The sequence below is a fragment of the Corvus moneduloides genome, chromosome 1 (assembly GCF_009650955.1).
Source record: "Corvus moneduloides isolate bCorMon1 chromosome 1, bCorMon1.pri, whole genome shotgun sequence".
Classification (NCBI taxonomy): domain Eukaryota; kingdom Metazoa; phylum Chordata; class Aves; order Passeriformes; family Corvidae; genus Corvus; species Corvus moneduloides.
In genome coordinates this window covers 7,972,555-7,990,706 of record NC_045476.1, presented here as the reverse complement: position 1 = coordinate 7,990,706, position 18,152 = coordinate 7,972,555, and the positions used below count along the sequence as shown (strand labels likewise).

The window sequence follows — 18,152 nt, the reverse complement described above, 5'->3', positions numbered from 1 at the left end:
AATATTGTTATTTTTTGGTGCTTCCTGAATGATAGGCTGCTCACAAATACAGCCACTGACTCTTTAGGAAGAAAGATGCAAAGAGAAGTCTTAATTTTCCAGTTGAGGACACTTGCAAAATAACCTGCCCGATTCAGTTATGTGCCATACAGCTAGAAAAGGTGACAGAACTTAACTCTTTCTCATTGTCATCGAAAGCAAAAGAACAGGATGAAGTCAGCTAATTACCAGAAAAAACACACAAAAAAGACTGGAAAACATTACAATCTGCCTAAGGAGAGATATGTAATAACTTACTTTACAACAACAGTGCAGAATAAGATTAAATGCTTGTAAATGAGCATTCTTAGTGCACCATTCCCATCTGTAGGAGTGACAATAAGCAGGAGCAGTGAACAAGACCTGCAGTGGCACAGCAGAAGTGGGACAACTGCTACTACACTGTTTGCAGCACCATCCTCTGTTCAGGTGTGCTTTGGAAGGAGAAGGTTCTGTGTGCACACATTCACACTCTCCTAACGCTTGCCAAATTTGTCTACAAAGGCTTTACTAGGAGACATCATTTTTTCCAATACAACTCTGGTTTTTTATCCTGCTTTGCAAAAACTTGCATAAAACAGGTATCAGATTTTTTTTCAATGACAGTTTTGACAGAGAAATAAAGAGGAAGCTTTATTTGTAATACACCAAGAATTCACACAAGTAAGATTAGTTCATTTGATAACCACAAGCTAGAGTGTGTTTAAAACGTAAAATGGAGACAACAAGATGACTGCTTTGGGGCTTTTTGTTTTTTTTTTTAGTTTTCTAGTTAATTTAATTAAAAATTTAAAAATATTCTTATCCTTTTCTAAATACTGCCAGAGATATTTTGGAACTGATGCTTTAATTTTCATATGACTACACTATGAATAACTTCAAGATGTTTTAGATGGGGAGGCCTGTGGCTGATTTTTCAAGACTTACCTTACTAGTGGCCTGAAAGACAGGGGCTTCTCTATGAGGCACTGCATTTGCTGTGACTGAGATTATTCCAAGAGACTGAATTGAGGGGAAAGAGATTACTTAAATATTTTTCAAAAAAAGGTGAAAATTAAAAGCTAAAAAACGGATTTTTTTTTCATTTCCATTGCAAAGCCAGTGCACAAGAGGTGAAACACTGGTAGCTTTGGGTTTCTTCTGTGCCTCATTCATGGAAATTAGTTATGACCATCCCTAATTCAAGAACAAGATGAAAAGCTAATCATGAGCAGCTTAAAAGGAAGACAGCATTATCACAATTAAAGCTTTCAACAGTTGTTGAAGAAAACCTGGTCCTTGAGACAAGACTCATGGTTAACTGCAACTATAAAGATTTACAGTTCTTCACAGAATAGCCTGACAAAGCACACAGGGTGCATTTAGCCATCATGCTCAAGATAAAGAGCACCATCAGTCCAATCCTACCCACTCTCTCCAACCAACAGAGCTCCCAGAGTCTTCTCTAGCTGCCAGGAGACCTGTGCAGGGAAACGGTCATCTGTTCACGCCACACAATCCAGTGGAGCTGAAAACACTGGCATCTCATTTTTTCAATTGTGCAGAGTACCAGCAGAGCAAACAGCATCACTTTCTCCAAAATGGAAAACTTAAAAGCATCTCCTATTGTCCCTCACACAAAAAGGTTTCATAAAAGGGAGAGTTTCTTTTTCAAGAGCAAGAAGCTCCATGGACAGCACAGCTATGAACTCCTGCATGAATGCTCAAGGCCTAGTAGAGACTGAACAGCCTAAAGGAAAACAGCAAGAGAAAGACAGCTCTCCAAATAGCCTACTTTTTTCTTTTGAGGCATACAGCATCATACAAAATGACAGAGAAGAGGCTTTCAGACTTAGAAAGAGTAAGACTTAGAAGAGTAAGATCACCTGAAAATAAAATAAATTGTAACTCCCCAAGATAAAAATGGGCAAAATGAGTATTTCAGAGGCTTGTATCACTGATCACCTTTCCCTAGTAGAAATGCCTCTTCTCCTGCAAAACAGATTCGTCGCAGCCCTGCCAACCTTCCAGACCTTTTATATCAATGGAGACTGTTTCTGCTATTGCAATAAAAGAGAAAAGTGCAATTCAGAAGGGAGGCCTCTAGTGGCACCAAAAAATATTTGGTGGATAATATACTAAGTGTGCTTTCAGTTCATAAATCAGACTAGAAAAGTTTTTTAAAGGCAAGAGCTTTGTTTCTTGTTTGGTTGTTGGTCTTTTGCTTAAAAACAACAACAAAAACCCCCCTTACCTCTGGTTCAGATTTTCCTTCTGACTTTGCCTGGCCCACTGGTGTGATTGCTTTAGCTTTCATCTCAGGCCTTCCCTGGGAGTTCACACCACCAGTGACAGGCTTGGTGGCAGACATGGTGCTGGTAATGGGTTTGACCTGAGCAGCTGGGGTGGAGTTCCGCCTGTTGTTGCTCATCTCCATGGCGTGGGATGGGGCTATTGGCAACTCACGCAAGTTGCTGTTCCTGGGAGCAGTCGACTGAAGCTGCTGATTCGAACGCTTGACAATATTCTGTGATGGGGTACTCTGAAAAGCAGAAAGGAAAAAAACTGCTGACTTCCACCACAAACCAGGCTGAAGTTGTTTTGGTTCCACATTTTCCTGATTTAGTTAAGTTTGGGAAAACAAGCTTTGTGAAGAAGCACAATATTTTTAATGTCAGAAAAAAACCCCCCAGAAATTAGAACGCTTTAATAACCTATTTTTCTAATTAAAAGCAAAACTTCATCTCACTTAACACCATTCTGAGAAATTGGCTTCACTGTGTGATTGACTTTCCTAATCAAAGCAACTATGCTAAACTATAGTTACCTTGTCTTGAGCACTGCTACAGACTGTTGTGCTACCAAACCTACCAAGATGCAGAATATGCTGCATGGGAGGAAACTCACAAGACAGGGGAGGCACTACCTGAACCAGAAAACTGATTAGCAGTGGTACAGAGAGGCCTTCACGTTGAAAGCACGTCAGAGAATTAGGCTCCCACACAATCACAGACTACCAGCAGTTGTAAAGTCTTATTAAGCAGATCTATCCTTCATAACCCCTTCATTGCTAGTTCTTGGGAAACTGCAACATCTCCTATTGGATCCAAATCAAAAAGAACACTAAAGACGAGAGGAGAAAAGATATACATGGTATTTTTCAATGTAGATTATAAAACAATCAAGGCAGAAAATGAGCAAGAAATGATGAAAGTAGAGGAAAGGGCAGGAAGGGAATAAATAGGACTGAAAAACCATGCTGGCGAGTTTTGTAATCTGCGCTTACATGCCTGCTTCCCACGCAGGACACTGATATATGTGACACTTACATGCCTTGGCTTCATTGGACCCTGTCGTGGCTGACACTGCATCCTGTTGTTATTTGGCTGCTGCTGCGTGGCTTGCATGTGAGGCCTGAACTGTGGCTGGTTCATGGGCATCAAGGGCTGCGGAGGCCCTTGGAGATGGTGATGGTGTTGCTGCTGCTGCTGCTGGTGATGGTGCTGCTGCTGCTGCTGGTGATGGTGCTGCTGAGGCTGAGGTTGTGGCTGAGGCTGTATTGGAGGATGCATGGGACCCTTCGCATGAAGAAAAAAATATTTTAGTTTCAAGGTAATAAACTCCTGAAAAGCAAATCCAGCCTCCTGAATCCTTAGAACTATAAGCAGCTACGAATCAGGTTAAACAAAAATCATAGAGAGTAAAAATACAGACTAACAGAAGCAGTGTAAGGTTGTTCTACACATAAACCTGTGTAGGCAGCAGCTGAAGTGCAAACAGACAAACTCAAGGGTCCCTGCCCTCTACACTGTTTTCTAACGACGTTTATCCTGCCCCACTTCAGCGGTGCTGCAGAGCTCCGTACCCGGGCGGGCGCCGCTGCCGGCAGAGGGCACTGCCGGCCCGCAGCACCCGGGAACACGGGCCCGGGCACCGACCGGGACAGGGCCGGAGAGAGACCGGGAACACGGGCCGGAGAGAGACCGGGAACACGGGCCGGAGAGAGACCGGGAACACGGGCCCGGCACCGACCGGACAGGGCTGGAGAGAGACCGGGACGCGGACCCGGCACCGACCGGACAGGGCTGGAGAGAGACCGGGACGCGGACCCGGCACCGACCGAAGAGGGCTGGAGAGAGACCGGGACACGGGCACAATAGTGGGACACTGCAGCAGGGAGAAGATCCATCACTCGCCAGGCACAGCAGTAAGGGCGTTACAGGGCCATACCCCTCGGACCTGCAATCCCAATGGCTCTGGCTCTGTTCCTGCCCCTGGCCCCGTACCTGCATGCTGGGCTGCGCGTGCGGGGACAGGAAGGGCTGTCCCGGCGCCTGCAGGAACTGCTGCCGCGGGGGGATGAAAGGCCGCGGGGTGGCAGAGCCCGGCTGGTTGAAGTGCAGGATCCCCACCGGGCCCTGGGGCTGCATGCTGGGCCGCACCGGCCGCTCCCGGGGATACACGGGCTGCTGTCCCTGCTGGTTAAAGGCGGGCCCGGGCGGGCTGAACGGCATCGGGCTCTGCGTAGGAACGGGATGGGCGCTGTTAAGAAGCGGGGGAGGCGGTGGCGGTGGGGGGCTTCGCTGCTCAAACAAGGGGTGACCTGGGAACCTCGGATCTGTGGGAAGGAAAGAACTGATTAAATGACAACCTCCCTGGGACACAAACACATTTCAGAAACATAGAGCTCTATTCTGTTTTGGAAAGTAACCTGAAATTAGCAGAATGCAAAACTGTATGGGATGTTTTAATTATATCAGTTACCCTCAAGGTTATGTTTATCTTGTTCCTGCCACTTGTGTATAAAAGGAATTGATCCATGAAAGACCAGCACAACTGGTACTTTGCTGGAATCAGCAATACCTTTTGGAAATTCTACTTTAATAAAATCAATGAAGGATTCCAGTGATTATAGTTTAAAGCACAGAAGAACTCATAAAACATTGACACCATCATTGTACCATGACCAGGTACATAGCACATTTTTACATATCAAATGTGTGTAAAATGTCTGTAATATGCTGTATACACACACATTACATATATGTGGTATAAACATAAACATGTACTTACTCTCTCTCTTTGGTTTGCTAGGCTTTATCACTGTAGCTAACCTTAACAGATTTCTTACATTACACACTGAGTCCAGGCGGTTTTAAGACTTACTAATGGAAACCCAAGTGTATAGAGAGTACTTATCCAAAATATAACAAAGTGCAACAACTTCATTGCTACAGCCACTTAGATATTAATTATTTTTGTGTCTATATAAATATCCAGATTCATGGCAGTTACAGGTGAAGACATATAAAAAAAAGGTAAAAATCCACATAAAAAAAAGTAAAAATATACACAACAACCAGAATTTTTGGCATGTACCAGCCTGGCTACATCACATAGGATCTTCCAGCCTTCAGGTTCTTCTGAACACTTCACGTTGTGGTATATGCAGTCACAGTGCAGAGTCACTTTACAAAAGGTGGGTGTTATTTGTTACTGGGATTGAAAATGCTTACCTGCTATGAAGAAAGGATCTCTGTCCTGAGGAGGTGGAGGAGGGAGTGGTGGAGGTGGTGGGGGTGGCCCTCTCCACTGGTCCTGGATTGGCAGCCTTGGGGCTTGTGAGAAGTTGGTAGGAACTGGTCCAGGTGTATGCTGCTGGAAGTCTGGAGGGCCCTATTTAAAAAGGCAGAATTAAAATTAAGGTTACCATGCAGAAATGTGTGTATTGTCTGCTATAACTTTTTTCTTAAAAATACAATTGCTGTACGAATTATCTCCTATCACCTGTACAAACTGACAGCCCTGACTGAGTCATTCATTCACAATGGAAGATATATTAAACCCAAGTACAGTATCTTGAAATGAATTCACAACGTTTTAATAATCAGTAGCACCACAGGAATGCCATTTCTTCTCAAGCTTATTGAAATCCATGCAATTATTGACCTTCTTTCCCATTAATCCAAAAAAATCTGAATGTCTACTTTAGAAGACATTCTTGACATTTATCTTCTTAAACCATATTATTCTTCATCATCAATTTAGCACAATGCAAGCTACAGAAGTGAGCAGCTTTACTTAAAAAAAAAAAAGGGGGGGGGGGCAAGGACAATTTACGGCATCCAGAAAATTAAAGAAATTGTCTTTCTAAAAGAATTAAGAGGAGAGTAACATTTCTGTCTATTCACAGTTTAGCATCTGAAGCATTATAAGAAAGAGTACAAAATTTTCTTTCCTCCAGTAAGGCACTGGATTTTTTTCTTTTTTTAATGCCTTTGCATATTGCAGGAAGCAGTATATCAATACAAAAGCAGAACTCTGCAGAAGACAAATTTAATTGACTAATTCACACTGTTGTTTTTTTCTATCAGAAGTTGACAAAACATATTGGCAACCTCATACACAGAATAAGCTTTGCTTCACATAAATCATATTCTCAACCATTTCCTTATTATATGAGTAAATCAAGTAAGCAACGAAAATAATCTGTGAACATCCTTGCTTCCCTCATTACAAGGATTAGGAAACCAGTGATGGGACCTGTTCTGTCTACATGTAATGCTCACCTTGAAGCTTAAACTTACATTGCTGAAGACAAGCTTTTCAAAACAGATTCCACACCAAAAACTCCCTGCTAGGCTGAAGTATGGTCATCAGGAAAGGGCCAAACAACTAAGCTGCAGTAGCTTATCTTTTATCTGTTGAGCTGCGCTCACCAAGGGAATTTCTCGCACAGCAAAAATGGCCCTGGAAACTGGACTGTACTCACTATCAAAGCAGCACAAGACAGCTGCTTTACAGTCTTCTACCAGCACAATATAACTGGGATTGGCAAGGCCCAAGTAAGTAGATGAGAGGCACCAAGGATCAGATCCATTATTAAATCTGTGGCCTTCCTGAGAACACCTGAACAGGGATATGTGAGATACTAAGACCTCTTATTTGGGAGCAGGACTGTGACTACTTATTTTATGTTATTATTACAGCCATCAACTATAAATACATTATCTTTCCTAGAGATTAAAGGGTCTATATCCCCTTGCCAGTGCTTCCAGCCAGCCAGTCTCCTGTGGGTATTTCATTTAGTGAAGAGACATTACATTACACTCAAGCATGACAGTCCTCATAACATACAGTTTGTAGGAGGAGCTGCTACACTTCTGCAAGTGAACAGTTACAACACACAATACTCCTGCCACCTTGGAAGCGAGTACTGCCTTTGAATTTCACACACTGTCTGCAGACAACAGAGTTAGAGCAAGAGGGAGCTGTTTGGGATGGAAAAAGTGACATTTATTTGTTCCATGGAAACCTTTTCAGGCTTAGCTCAACAAGGATGTTCACTGCATTGCTCTTCCCTCATGTTCAGCAGGACAGCACTGGCTGCCTGCCAAAAGAGCAACTGAATACAAGCCTTGAGGATCCTGACCCTTCACTCCCAAACACATCTCTAGCACCAGTGCACATAGGAGCTGCCAGAGGTACTTTCAAACTAAGGCTAAATGCATTCCCTCATCTTGGAAGCCTTGGTGATAAAAGCCTGTTTCTCAAAAGTACTGCTCTTACAGTAATCCCAGGGAATACACAGCCCTTCCACATGCTGCACATCCTCGAGGGAGGCACCCAGAAAACCAACTCATTTTTAGCTATTTAGTTATTAGTTTATCACTGGACAATGCATAAGGTCATTGCAACAGTTCAACAGGGCAGTTGCACACAAGATGGTTTGAATCTTGCATCTGATTTACAGCATGTAGTCACACATCTTGCATCTCAGGACAGAACATGGTCTTGACAGACAACCTTTTTTCCCCATTTTCAGAGAGTTTGACTTGGAAGCTCTCAAATTCCTCATATTTTACCCTAGACAAATGCCTGTACATATCTTGGTCATTTGTAAAATAGCCAGAAAAAAAAAAAAAATTACATGGAAACTTACTGAAACCTGGGCTAATAAATCTTAAGTGTCGCATATCTGCCAGCCGAGCTGAAGAACTGGCAGCAGCAATGATCTGTCTGGGCTTGGTTCCAAGCACCAAATGGCACTGCAGTGATCACAGTCTCCTCTACCTGCTTTTTCCAAACTCCATGTATTCTGTGCTGGTTGAGGTAACAGATCCTTAATCAGTCTCTCCCCTCACTCCCAAACTTCAGTTTTAGTGCTAGGCTGGAAGTTAACAGGCTTAGGCTACAAAATAACCAGCCAACTCTGTTTCTCCAACCACATTTGTAACCTGGTCTCAAGCATCCTCCTCAATATTAATTCCTTGCCAAATTTGCCTTACTGTCTTCCTGGTCCTGCTCACTCTTCAGATACATCCTCTCATCCCCCATCATGTCTTTCACTCTGCCACTTTCACTCCCAATCCCAGCATGGATCCAGCTTCCCAGCTTCCAGACTGCAAACTGGTGAGCTCGTGTTGTGGCAGCTGGTGAAGAGCTCCTATGTGCCCCACTCAGCCCCTGATTACTTGCCTGTACACCTACACCAGGCCATTTCCCCTCTTTTTCCTGCCAGGGAAGCAGCAGGAATTTGTATTTTAAATAAACAATTCTTTGTACCAGCCTTCCCTCTCCTGCCAACCTGTACCCTCATTACTATGCCCAGATCCATCTCCTCCTAAGGCAGCCCCGAATTGCAAATGCATGGCAAGTCCTGTTGAATTTCACACAGCTCTTATGTACTGAAACATCCTCACTGCAGCCAAACTCAAGTTTCTTCCTTGGAAACTGAGCAATAATAAAACATTTCTAAATAACTTCACTTGGGCACAACAGTATTTTTCCACCGTTTCAGTCTTGGAATGAAAGTATTTGGAAAATTTCAACCAAAAGGATTTAAAATGAGGCCAGCAACCAGCACATCTTGGTTTAGGCCACTGAAGTCTGTTAGTATTACACACACTGAGCACAGATTTGTATTTCCCATCATAAGGAAACAAACTTTTATGAAATAAGCTTTAGGTGAATTTTAGAACTGAGCAGTACATAGTCATTTTAGGTCTAAGAAAGGTCACACTTTCTAAAATATGATATTACAGTTCATTTACAAAAAAATTACACAAACTGTTAACCAGCAAGACATTTTACTGTTAAAAATAGTAGCAATGCTGATTTCAAGCTCCCTGTGATCTTCAGTACCAAAGGTGTCCATCCATCTTAAAAAACAAACATTTACTGCCCTCTAAATACCTGCACTGATTTAACACAAAGTAACAGGTATCCAACTGTTATCCAAAAACTGGTGTCAAAAAATCCAACAAATGCTCACTAAGATACATTAAGAATTTTTTTCTCTAGTTTTATTAGTAGTATATTTCACATAAGTACATGACACAACACAAGTTTGGGTCAAAGTAACTCCAAGAAAAAGCAAGAATGAAATACCTGAAGTTTGGAACTCTTCCGATTGGCCTCTCTTTTTTCCATCCCTAGCAGTTAAGAATTCTGGGGGTTTTTTCCAGTTTTTAAGTAAGAGTCCAGATTTGCTAACAAATACCTACTTATCTGATTGCTGAGCAGACTTTAACTTTATGTACATGACATTTTGAAAAACTACTAAATTATGACTGATCACATTTCTTGGCTGATAACCAAAGGCCAATCATGCAAAATTAATTGCAAAGACACTTGTTATTTGCTGAAAAACGAATTACCAATGTTTGCTTCTAAAAAAAAAAAAAAAAAAAAAAAAAAAAAAAAAAAAAAAATTAGTTTTATTCTTTTCCTTCTTACAGTCATGACAGACTGACCTCCACTTCTCCCCTAAACCAGCTTTGCTCCTATGTCCCTAAAGATAAAAATACTGCCCTAAATAACAGTAAAACAGGGAGGGGGAAGCATGTATTTTCATATCTTACTTACATTGTTGAGATTTTTCTTCTGAAAAAGCTTCCAGGATAATTCCAATAGGAATTCAATTGTGTGGTTGATTCATATCACACACTACCATGTGAAACTAAAACTTTAAATGTTCAACTAGAGCTACTACTTACAGACACACATGAACTCTTTTAAAAAAAGAAAATATGTAAACTATGATGGGTATTTTTCTAAGTTATGAGGTGTTTGTCTATTATTCTCAAATGACATTACTTTTTTTCCCAATTCAATAGAAATACAGTAATACTACCACTTCAACTTTTACTTATGCCAAATTCTAATTGTCCTAAAACCAGTACAAAGTAATGTAACACCTCTCCATTGCTTAAAGCTTTTGAGGGTGGGCTTGGCTTTTTGGTGGGTTTTTTTATGCTTAACAGTAGTTAAACTATAATTTTAGAAGTGGATTATTTTACCATTAACGTTAAATTCTACACTCAGCAAGTATTTGTTGCTAATAACCCCCAACTGCCCTCTGGTATTTGGTAGGAAAGACCACTCAGAGCTATTTAACTTCAAAAATTAATGAAGAGCAGGTGCAAAAGCCAGGTTTCATAATGGTCTATTTTTGATAAAATAAGCATACTGTAACATAGATGCATAATAAATCTTTATGTGCACAGTAGTTACTCCCATTTTTCATGGTTTCACTATCCAGACAGTTTCAAATTACACCCAACTATTCAGTACACACATCAGCTAAGACTCCCTGCAAAAAAACATTTTAACTATTACTTCACCATTATTAAATCTTTCAGGAAACCTCCCTACTCAGTGTTCAAAACCACCTATTTTCAAGCTAACAGGTTTCAACCTAAGAAAAGAAAATTGCAGATTCACATGATCAGCCACTGGTCCAAGGTTCTGCATCTCAGCCCAACACTGGGGCCAACTCTGACACTGGGGGAAAGGACAAAATATTTATGTGCCTTCCCAGTGAGATCCCACAAGGTTGGTTCACATTCATACAGAAATGGTTACCATGACAGCTACCAAATGTCTGTAAGAACAACCCAGCAGAGGTCTGTATTTTTTCCTGTTTGTAAGGAATGCTCTGGACTCTGTAACTTAATTTATCCTCATGCAATTTTATTTCAAAAATTCAAAAAGGGAAAAAAAAGTTGGTGCGTAAGAATACAAGAACTGAGGTCTAGAAGGAAATTACATCGGAAATAGGATTCTGTGTAGATTTCTAAAGAGAACATAATCATAGACATTTTAGAAATACTTCAAAGGAGAAGACAACAGAACAGTGAAGTGCTACTGACAGGTATTTTGTCTTAAATCTTTAATTTTGTGAAGTTTACTCTTACCAAAAGAATGTACCCACTCTTCCTCCCAGACACACCATAATTTACTGCACTCCAGACTGACATTTTTATACAATTCTGAATAACTGCAGGTCGTACAATTTCCCCTTTTACTAATTTCAATTACTCAATATAGTTAAGGCATAACTTACACCTTATCAATCACTTTTGGAAAAAAAAAGGCAAGGCAAACTTGTGTCTACAATTCATTAGAGTTGTGAATAGCTCATTGAACATGACTTTCACACACACAGGCAATCCCACCTTCTGAAAGAACATGAGATAAGGTTACTTTAATCCTTTCAAAGAACTACACTATTTTGCCTTCCTTTTATCCCTTTAAATATCCTTCCTAGTTAAGAAATTAACATTTTCTCTCATACAATTCTTACACAAATTGTGCTTTTACTTTTCTGCATCTCTTGTTAATTACATGATGTTATCTGCAATAATCTATTCATGAAGCACAGATAACTTTGGTTACCAATAAAAGGGAAAACTTAGCATAAATTGCTTAGCACAAAGTTAATCTTATAAAGCAAGGAATAAAGAGGATCTAACAGCTATTATATGATTTATCAACTTCTCTAAAAGGGTCACTCCACTTTTTTTCATGAGACTAATTAAATACCTTAACAATGTCATTGAAACTTCATGAATCTTTCAATAAAATACACCCTGCCTGCACAACATGTTTTCATTTATTAATCTCACTTAAAATGCAAAGAGCTAGGAGAACCCCATTGACAGTTAAGCAGGGCCATTCAGTTAATTCTTCTTATATGGTTTAAATGCAAAGAATAATGACCACTATAACCTATGACAATTAAAACTATAGCCATCTGTCACAAGATGTTAATCCTCTTATTTCAGCAGCCCCCAGACTTTTCAAAAAGCCTTCCTAAACTGCCTACTTTCTGTGCAAGGAACTGACTTTTCATCCTCTTGTGTAGGAAACACCACTCATATATCTTGGATATGGTTCAAAAATTTTCAAGTAGAAATATGTATCTATATGTTCCACAAAACACAGGTCTTCAAGTTTCACAGTACTTTGTTTTAGTCTGCATAGCACACAAAAAGGAATGACTCCTGGAAATTTTTTATCATAAAATTAATTTTAATATTTTTTAAATACAGTTTCAATGATTCAGTATTGTTCCTCTGATGCCTATCACGTAAATCCATCATGGTGATCTAAAACCTAGCAAGCACCACGGCTTTTCCAAAAGATTTAGGACAAGATCACCTAATATAAAAAACACACCTTGAATTCATGCCAATCATAGACAAAAAAGTTCAGAGTCCCCATAGAAGTCCAGACAACAGTTTTATGTTACCCACATGTGAATCTTTTTAAAGTTTCTTTTTTAAAGTTTCGGGAATTTTTTTCTGAGGGGAAAATGTATAAAGGTAGCCAAGCACTGGTTCAAGCACATGGACTGCACAGATCCTGGCACTACAGGCAGACTGAGTCAGAGAGAATGGGCTGGTATTTTCAACTAAGCTGGAAGCAATTTTTAATATTATAATGTACCACACAACTTGGACAAGCTCCTCTGACACTACTCAACTCCAAGAGATAGAGTGTTGAGAGGCTTAGGCAGAAGTCCAGGTCATCTGTAAGAGAAGTCACCAATGCCCTATTTCACTGTTTAGGGTCTCAGAATTCAGCCAACATGGAAAACCAGTACAAGCAGGAGAGAAAGGCATGGAATCCCCTGTTATTTAAGCCAATTTATGATCAAATAGCTAAAATAAGTAACACAGGCAATACAGACAGAGATGGGTAATCCAAGCATACTGACAACCCCTAGTGGTGCAGGAGATAAAACCTTTTGGTATACAATAGTTCTAATTTTTAGCTTTAATCAAGTTTCATCCAGTTTCAGGACATCCCCGCAATACATCCAGCAGGAACTGATTCATGTTGCAAATGGAGACAAAAATACTCCCAATTTCAATGTGTTTCTAAGAGAAGAAACAAAGCAGAAGCGCCCACAAGCAACCACTTCTCCACAGGAGAACTTCTGCTTTAGAGAGTCCTTAATGAAATACAGGCACAGAAAATGTATTGGTAACTAAATCCCAGCTCTAGATTTAAACTCCTAATTTAAAGTGCTGATGTGCAAAACAACCACACTCCCATCCATCTATTCTGTATGGATGAAGGAAGAGTGTTTCCAGCAGAGACAGGCCATAACGAGAAACAGTGTGACAGACAAGCTGTTGCAGCCTGCACAGACTGAAGGAAGAGTAAACCCAAACCTCTCAAACCACAAACCTAAGGAATTTTTTAAACACTAAATTCTTAAACTAATGCATCTGGAAGATTCAGTTTCGCTTAAGTTTGCAATCCTCTGCAGGAGTGGGGTATAGAAGAGTGCATGATAATTTTTGTTTGGTGGCCTCTATCTTCATAAGATTAAGTACAATGCAAATAGAAATTGGAGAAAGAGTGTAAGGGACGTAAGTGTCATTTAAAACAATGACCTCTCCCTTAAGAGATAAGGATTTGATAATCATTTATTAAAGGACAGTAAAATCCTTCTCCATATTTTCTGTGTTGAAAGCTAACAGTTTTATGGATGCGTAAAAAATTAAGGACCCAGAAACACTGGACCCCTCCTGCTCTCAGGATCAATGGGATAAGATCTAAACAAAATTTACACCTTTCCCTTGGACTTCCCAGAGACTATTCCTTGGAAGTATTATCACAGTGTTTATGTGTATCTTGGTGGCCTACAAGTCAGAGAACTTCAATGCAACCTGAGGATGATGTTCCTCCCTTTAACAAAAAATGCTCAGGTTGTTACAAAAAAAGCCAAGAAGCAGCCAGATTTACAGAAGACAAAAATCAGAATTGCTGCTAACATGGACTTTGAAAATGACCTGATTATTTAGTAATCAATTTACCTGATTCACAACTTTTAATTCTGTAAGGAAATCTCATTTTTGAGGTGTTCTGCACATCTCTGACCTTACAAACACATTGGTGTGAGAACTTTATATACTCAAGAGTTCCCAATATGCCTGCAGGTACTATTCATGTGTTGGGTAAGACGGCCTGAATGCTTTTTATTCATTTTTGGGTATCCTACAGTCAACCAGTAATATCTCTCTGAATTGCCTCATTTTTTTGTGAACAGTAGTGACTTACTGTTTTATAATAAAACGGAGCTTTTCCCCTTTCACATTCTAAAGAATTAGCAAGAACTGAAGGCACAGAAGGTGAACAAATACCAGTTTATAGATTTACTTTTTTTTGTATTGTGATGACACAAATGTACTGAGTTATCTTTTAAAAGGACATTTTCTCATCTCAGTGAAATAGCCTAAGATCACTATACTATCACCTAATACTCTCTGGTATTATAATAGATACATTTTAGTTCTCTATTCCGTGTTTAAGCTCCAGACTACTCTTACGGCATTGTACTCAGCAGACTGTATATTTTAATTGGATTTCTTTACAAGTCTTGATTTCTGCAAAGTAACTCTTTAACAGTACTTAATTAATGGCAAAATAGCATATGCATAATACTTTTACCTCTTTGCCTTGATAAAAATCTGTGCTTTGCTTACAATGCATTAAAAGCTTCACATTGCATTTATACAAATAACAAAGTACAACCTATATATCTAGATAAACAAAAACTTTTTTACTCTGAGGATGCCTGTGCACTTGCACCATCCTTGGAGATATTCAAAAGCCATCCACGTGTGTTCCTGGGCAACTGGCTTCAGTTGGCCCTGCTTGAACAGAGAGATGGACCAGGTGACCTCCAGAGGTCAACCTCAGCCTCTGTGATTCTGTGTTTAGCAGGAAGTAAAGATGAGACTGAAGAAAATCTAGCATTATTAACACAGGAAAAAATAAAATCTATAACTGTTTTTGCCTGGCTGTGCTAAACACCAATCACCTAACACAAGAATATGACAGTAACTATAAAATATAAATGCACAAGTTTGCTGCTCTATTTTACTGTCTACAGAGCACGTGCACGCTGGAGCCAGCATGACAAGTTAAAGGGTTACTGCATTTAGAAACCAGCTATTTCTCTCTTATTTAATAGCTGTTACCATCATGTTTAGCTGCTGCTGCTCCTCCTGCAGATGGGAATTCATTGATATGATTAAATTTGATGGTATGATAATGTATGGTAATCGTGATTAATCAGAAGCCCACTAGCAAATGGAGAATGTTGGGTATTATGTCACCTGCATTTTAAACTGCATTCCCTCTATGGCAGCCTGACAATACTTGACAGCTGGAGGGATCTCATGCTGCACTTGCTTGCTACTACTTATAGATCTGATAACAGAAAGAGCCCATCATTCCTTCACTATCTTAAGTGCTGTAATTACAGAGCTTTGCAGTCAAGTTGTGAAAACAGTACCTGTTAAAAACCAAAGCCTTTTGCCAGCTGCTGAACAAGCTCTGTCTCACATCTGCAAGGGCTATAATCTGAAAGAAATGTTATTTGATGCAGCAGTCTCATTCAAACATGATTTGCATGAAATGCTGTGCAAAGCACTGTCCAAGAAATGTCAATCAACACCACCTGATACCATGTATCCTGTTAAATGAAAACAAAATGCTTTCTACACTACCTGTGATCTGCCACTACTACACAGCGATAGAGTGAAAATTTCATTTACTGTTACTCATTATAGTGAAGCCATAGCTAAAGCAGAATAATTGTGAGGAAGTAAGAGAATCATTTTCACATTGGCTTTTTATTCCCATTAACAGTTTGTCTCCTACATACGTACCGTTGCAAACACACATGAGTTACTAAATATCAGTTTAAAATGACTGACTGTGGTCAGATGCAGGGATATTTATATAATTAGTCTATACTGTGAGTACTGCAGAATATGAGACCACATTAATAACAATTGCTACAAAACCCTTACTCACATGTAGCAACTCATGACTGAATTTGAAACAACTGGGAAAAAATCTAGTCCCTATTCACATTTCCCACAACACACGGCAAACACTATTGCAAGGAGTTTTGTTTTCAGAGCACTGCAAATTTCTGCCTCTACATCCTGTAAGAGGTGGTGCAGCCACAGACCCAGGCCCACTGTAATACCATTAAGCCAACCAGTGTTTGGTTAAATGGTGGTGGGGTGATCCATGTCAGTCCAAGAATCACCTGGGAAAAAATAAGTAAGCTGTATTCTAATGTACCTTTTAGAATTAATTTGTATAGCACTAATATGCTGCTTTCTTAAAAGAAATGTTTCAAGTAAGCGACCATAAAGGACAGCAACTTCTGTTTTGAGCAATGATTGGTCCCTTGTTTAAAAACCTCTCACAGATGAAATCATAAAGAAGTATTTAAAAACAGTGTCTGGAACACAAACAACACTTGAAAGCTCAGAATTCAAACTATTGTTTCCAGAAGTGTTGGAAAAAATGAATCAAAGCTAATCAACTGCCTTTCATAGCATCCATTTGAGACACCACCTAATGTGCTGGAGATCAAGTGGCAGCATGCTGAATGAGAATATAAAGTTTACTAAAGTTTTTGAGGTTTAAAGGAAAAAAATGTATGCTCTGAGATAAAGATTATTCTAAAAAGAAGTTCCAAAAACAAATCATGTCAAAACTCCCTGGGAATCAAAAAGACATACAACATATGCTATTCACAAGGGCCTGAGGTAAGTCACCCTAATAAAGTCTTAAAAATACTGAATAAAACATAATTTATGTTTTACAATTCAACTTTTTCAGACATGAATCCAACAGTTATCTGAAACACACCCACCCAGGGCACTAAGGTGTCCTATCAAAAGAAAAAAGCTTTGTGCATTAAAAAATAACAAAGCCTTCCTGGCACAAATTAGTCAGGTAGACACTGGTGCCACTGTATCTTGTGCTTGGTGCCACTTCAGAGCATTCCCTCCGCTCTGAATCTCAAGTTGACCAAAGCTAACCAAACGTGTCAGTGGGCTGGACACCTGCCCAGCTCACACCACATCCAGGGTAACAGGTTAAGAACAACAGCTAAATGAGAATTTATCCCAACTTCCTGAAAGTTTTCCTGGCAAAAGGCATACAAGCTCCATTAACAGGCTCTGCATCCTCTGCAGCAGCAGTTTCAGAGGAGGGTCCGGGTCATGGACAGAGGGGGAGCAGCCTCAGACCTGAAGAATCCCTTTCTACCTTCAGCAGGGTGAGGCAGGCTCTCCCCAGCTTCCTTTTCTCCACAAACCTGGATACTAGGGATAACTCACAATTTCTGGCTGAAGAACACTGACACCTTCCCTCTGCCACGTTCCATCCTGAAGCGGGCATGACAACACTCCTTTCATTTACGTATGTCCGTAAAATATTGCATGTGTGTGTCACATGGTATTGCTTCAGTGTTCATGAAGTTAATAAATGATGTTTGAAGCCAAAAGCCTCTATAAATTTTTCTTCAGGCAAACAGTGAAATATTTCAGACATGGAATAAAAAAACCTGGACCATCAGCTTAACTCCCAGCTTCATACTCACTAATGCCCTGGCCTCCGTAATAGTCAGTTAGCAGCAGCCTTCATATAAAGCATTTAGAAATACCTCTCCCATTTAAACTCTTCTTCCCTTGTTTTACCCCATCTTTCTTCACAGAACACAGGAATTGAAAGAGAAATTAGCCCAGATAACAAACACAGGATGAAGGACAGGAATCACAGTGGTCCCTCTTGTGTAACATAAAACCCTCCAGCTCTGTCCCTGCACTGGGGCATCCACAAGAATTAGTAAATCGTTCAGAAAACACATGAAAATTTCAGAAGATCCATATGACCAGTCTGTGAATAAAGTCTTCTGCGACTTTCTTTTTAATGGATCAGTCCCCAAAGTAGAATGTGAAATACCAACTGTGACACCGGGACAGGAACTCGGGAAAAGGCCTCTTAACCACATTAAAGCAAAGGCAGAT

General features: G+C 40.0%; 1 protein-coding gene across 5 annotated transcripts in view; it reads right to left on the bottom strand.

Annotated features, from left to right (window-relative positions):
* Positions 1–18,152, bottom strand: part of RBM33 (RNA binding motif protein 33) — a 101,446-nt gene that overhangs the window by 39,417 nt on the left and 43,877 nt on the right. For all 5 annotated transcript variants that reach the window (XM_032099088.1, XM_032099097.1, XM_032099114.1 and 2 more), the window contains exons 11-14: positions 5,535–5,694; positions 4,305–4,636; positions 3,348–3,596; positions 2,273–2,560 (exon numbers count right to left, since the gene is read on the bottom strand). In XM_032099088.1, coding sequence (XP_031954979.1) covers positions 2,273–2,560; positions 3,348–3,596; positions 4,305–4,636; positions 5,535–5,694 — 1,029 coding nt within the window. The remainder of the gene's footprint in view (positions 1–2,272; positions 2,561–3,347; positions 3,597–4,304; positions 4,637–5,534; positions 5,695–18,152) is intronic.